This window comes from Lygodium microphyllum, chromosome 26 (genome assembly GCF_053477565.2).
Source record: "Lygodium microphyllum isolate KBCC chromosome 26, Lygodium_microphyllum_v1.1.10, whole genome shotgun sequence".
In the NCBI taxonomy this organism is placed as follows: domain Eukaryota; kingdom Viridiplantae; phylum Streptophyta; class Polypodiopsida; order Schizaeales; family Lygodiaceae; genus Lygodium; species Lygodium microphyllum.
Genome location: NC_141160.1, coordinates 44,239,478 through 44,244,130, shown reverse-complemented (window position 1 = coordinate 44,244,130; position 4,653 = coordinate 44,239,478). Strand labels below are relative to the sequence as shown.

Sequence of the window (4,653 nt, the reverse complement as noted above, 5' to 3'; positions counted from 1 at the left end):
TAAAGAACTTGACTGACAGCACAATCCCCATCGTCGATTGGTCCTACATGTGCATTAAGTCTAGGGGCTCATTTCGTCTATCCCATAAAATGCATGCTCGACTGTCAATTTGATAAGACCCCATGCAGGCTGGATGATGGAGCATATAGAACTCTGCCCATAGTCGCTACAATGTCGGCCACCTCGTCCACCATCTAGGGGGGTAGATCGATAAGCTCAATCCACACATGAGACTCACGGTTGAGAAACCCCCTTGGGGGAAAAGGAAGAAGACCATGGTACCATGTATACTAGGTTTCCCTAGTATCCCACCGTTGCTTAGGCAAGCAACCAATCTCTTTCTACTTTGGAACCTCGAAGCATCAGATAGAAGCCACGACTAGTAAACTTATATTGAACCAAGTTTTCTCAACCCTAATACGTGTTATCAAGCCAATTGACGAACTCATCCTTTGGAACGGGTCTACCCATGAAGTACAAATAAACCCTTGTTGTTGCAAGGAGGGCTGTATACTTGTTTCAAACCCAATCATGAGATAGGGCCATTGTCACGTTGTGAACTCTTGCACCTTTAATTGTCTTAGCTCTACACGTAGTATTATAAATATCATGGTCTTTCCTCAGTGCCCTTTCAACTTCCACCATATCTAGAGAATGATGTTGCACAACTAGTTTGTAATCATGGACTTGGCCACCATCTTCCCCTTGGATCTCGTCTGTACATTGTTTTTTCCATTGCATGCAACTGGGCTTGGCACATGCCACATTACCTTCTGGTGAATGTGCCTCCATGTCAGATTGAGTGCATTAAAGTTTGCCACGTCGACTAGTTTGCTAAGCCTTGAACCTGATTCCCGCCTTTCCCACATCCTCATACATTGCATTTTGTTGCATTCAACGTTATATGAGTCCAAATTACATAAGCTTTTTGGAATTAGACTAATGTTCTTTATATCAACCTTCCATGAACCCTTTTACCTTGGGAGGGTGTACGAGAGGATAGTGAACGCCTCCACTACACGTAGTAGAATCTAGAATCCGTTAGTGAACGTTCCTTGAAACGTTCCACAATCGAGCAGCCTGCGCCAAATTTCAAAAACATACGAGACTCTTCTGAGAAACTCCTACACTACCGGACGCGGGAGAGAGAGAGAGAGGGAGAGAGACAGAGCATCGCCTAGTCTGATGAGACAGAGGAATTGACCATAGCCCACACAGACACAGAGAGAGAGAGAGAGAGAGAGAGAGAGAGAGAGAGAGAGAGAGAGAGAATATGGCACCCCCATTAGACAGCCTCGACCGCATCCTTGATCGTGCCTTCTCCCTCCACGGAGCCCCGGACCCCCCCTCCGGCCCTGCCCTGGCCCCCTCTGAGCTCAAGAAGCAGGCCGCCATCGCTGTCCACCTCGACGGCTACCACCGCTTCGCCGACTTGGAGTCCCTTGTCCGACGCGGGTCCCATTTCCGCATCAATCCCTCGGTATCGTACCCCTGCCCGCCTTCTGTGCCGCTCCCGGGCCTCCGCCCCATCTCCCTGGCGGAGCTTGAGCTCGGCAAGGTCCACCTTGGCCGCGTCCTCATTGGCTCCCTCTGCGTTGATTCCTTCATCGTCTCTGGCATCATGACCGTCCTGCAGGATGACACGGACCCTCGTAAGGCCATCCGACTGTCCATCTACAACGCCGCCCCCTCCCACAGCACGTTCGCGGATGTGCAGAAGCTGTTTCCCAAGGGCATGCGCATCGCCCTGAAAGAGCCTTACTTGAAGCGCTCCAATGATGGCTATCTTGGTCTGAGGGTGGACAATCCTGGGAACATAGAGAAGCTGGTGAAAGACAAGGCCTCATCGTCTGTCACTGCACGTGCGACCCATGTCGATGATGGTATCAAAGGGGGCAATGCATCTTGTGACAATGGCATTAAGGGGGCCAAAGCCCCTCCTGATGATGGCATTAAGGGGCGCAAGGCAGGAAAAGGCTGTCAAGCGCACAATGGAGACGATGGCGAGGATCCCTTCTGGCTTCGCCTCAAAGGTAACTCCTTGTTTGCACAGGCAAATTGGAATGGGGCCATTGCTTGCTACAGCAAGTGCCTTAATGCTCTGGAAACGGAAAGCTTCTCTCCTGCAGAAGGAGATGGTGACAAGAAGAAAGAAGCTCGTTTGTTGGCCTTCTCCAACCGAGCGGAAGCATGGATGAAGGTTGGAAATTACTTAAAAGCACTGCAAGATTGTGAGCACGCCTTATCTGAAGATGCCGGACATCTTAAGAGCCTGTTTCGCCGAGGGAGAGCACTCCACGGCCTTGAACGCTTCCAAGAAGCCTGCGCCTGCTTTGAAGCCCTGATTGCTGCCCATCCTGACTACAAGGAGGTGAGGCAGTTTCTTCTGAAGAGCCAACAAGCCGTCAGTGATCAACTCACAAAGCTCTCCGGTTCCTTAGAAAGCTTCTTGATTAGCAAAACCCCTCCACCCAAGTGCCCTGATTTTATTGGCCCTGTTGTGGTGAAGATGTCAAAAGATTCAGGTGGCCGAGGCCTGTTTGCTTCAGAGAATGTGAATCCTGGAGATATTCTTCTCATTAGCAATGCCATGGCTATTTGCAAAGAGGAACCAGTCAATGTTATAAGTTTCAGTATGGATAAGAGCAGCAGGAGGATTACTACTTCCTCTCAGGAGGATCTTGTGACCAAGCTTGCCAGTTTGGGCATTGAATCCCCACGGTTCTTGCGCAGCCTCTACTGTCTCTGCTCTTCCAGCAGCTGCAACAACACCATGGGTGTGCCTCACATAGAGTTGCTCAATGGAGTTTGTATAGATCATAAGAATGCAAATGAGCAGGTTGATATCACTCGCATCCGCGAAATAGTCAGGCTGAATTCATTTGGAGTAGCGGGCCATCCATTTCTTGGAGATAAAATGAAGAAAGAGAAGAAAAAGGCTAATCGGCAGCAACCCAGGGTTGGCTCTGGTCTATGGCTCCTTCCTTCCTTCATAAATCATTCCTGCATCCCAAATGCAGCGAAGTTACATATTGGTGATGCTATGTTGATTCATGCCACTGCTAACATCTCTGCAGGAGAAGAAATCACCATCTCCTACTTCAATTCGCTGATACCGTTGAAGCTTAGAGAAGAAGCTTGTGATCACTGGGGTTTCCAATGCAGCTGCAAGAGATGCATTGTAGAAAGATCAGTGATGGATTCTCTAGAAAATATTAGTAGTGAAGTCTGTTCTCTACATGGCGCAGCTAAAGAAGAGTTTATTGCTGCCATGTCTACGATGCAAGACTTGCCTCCGGAGCTGTTTCCTATTTGCTTCTCTCTCTCTCGTCTCTTTGAGGACGCCAGGGAAAAGATCAAGGGTCTCCCTGATCTATCGAGCTTAGAGAAGAAGTGGGTTTTGGCTAGCTATGCCTGTGCATTTTTACCCAACTGGTTAATCTCTTTTGATGTTGAGAAACCGGCTCTTGATGAAGTGACCCTAGAGCTCAAAGAGGCCATGGTGGCCTGTGAGCCAGCCAGTTGGTGCACACTGTCATTTGTAGCAAAATTGGCGTATGTTGCAAGCATGGATGCACAGATGTGGGTGTGGCATAGGAGTGGGGAGAAAGGTCGGCGTGCTGTGATGTTTGGAGAAGAGGCTAAGCATGTTTGTCTGTGCGCTTTCGGAAAGCGGACAACTCATGTTTTAGAGCAGCTGGTTGAGCTGTGTATGGAGAAGACGCCTCTGCCATTTAAGTGTGAGCCAGTACCACAGTTAGTTAAGGAAGGCTAGAGAGAGAGAGAGAGCTGGCTCACTTCAAATGGAGTTTATATTGAGCTCTGAAAGATTGTGGTCGAGATCTTTCAAGGTAAATGAGTGCAAGGCTGTTTGGTGTACTGCCTTGCATGCTGCGGCACCTTTCTGATTTTACTGGGTTTTGGTGTATGACACTCGTTTATAAACTAAACAGGAGAACTTTTAGGACTTGGGCATGCATTGCGAGTACCCTTCTACAAGTCTTGACTCTCTCTCTCTCTCTCTCTCTCTCTCTCTCTCTCTCTCTCCCCCATGCGCTGCCCAATCATAGGAAAATGTTTATCAAAGAGTTAGTACAGAATGTCATCTATATGTGGATATAAATGCCCAAGGCTCAAGCTAGGGTAGAGGAGTTAGTAGAACCCCACCCATAGAAATGTGCGTTGCTCTTCATCCATGGAGATCTAAATGGAAAAATTTTATGATGGCATGGAAGTGTATGGGCACCCCCATTAACTAAAGTAAATATCTTGCCAAGAGATACCGTAAAATATAAGCTGTTGATGCCAATGGGGTTGTGGCGTAGTGGGTTGGCAATGTGTTGAGTTATGGGGGTGTGTGAGTTCAAACCTTGCGCATCACATCTCAAAGACACAATAAAATTTCTATTCGCTTCCAATATAAGTTGTTAATATTGAAAGGATTGTGTTGTAGTGGGTTGGGTGTGTGTTGAGTTATGGGGGTGTGTGAGTTCAAACCTTGCGCATCACATCTCAAAGACACAATAAAATTTCTATTCGCTTCCAATATAAGTTGTTAATATTGAAAGGATTGTGTTGCAAAATGAGATGCTTTATTTCAAGATTATCGTCAAACCATTAAATAGTAGGTTTTGAACCCCCATTAGCCTATCG

General features: G+C 47.6%; 1 protein-coding gene across 1 annotated transcript; it reads left to right on the top strand.

Moving 5' to 3' along the window:
• Positions 1-1,121: 1,121 nt before the first annotated feature.
• Positions 1,122-3,967, top strand: LOC148013206 (methyltransferase FGSG_00040-like). The gene has a single exon (XM_087667977.1). The coding sequence runs from the start codon at positions 1,274-1,276 to the stop codon at positions 3,773-3,775; it is 2,502 nt and encodes an 833-aa protein (XP_087524103.1). The 5' UTR covers positions 1,122-1,273; the 3' UTR covers positions 3,776-3,967.
• Positions 3,968-4,653: the final 686 nt, after the last annotated feature.

Bases quoted from the DNA above. Each gene is read 5' to 3' on its own strand.
- LOC148013206 (XM_087667977.1), top strand. From the start codon at position 1,274: ATGGCACCCCCATTAGACAGCCTCGACCGCATCCTTGATCGTGCCTTC.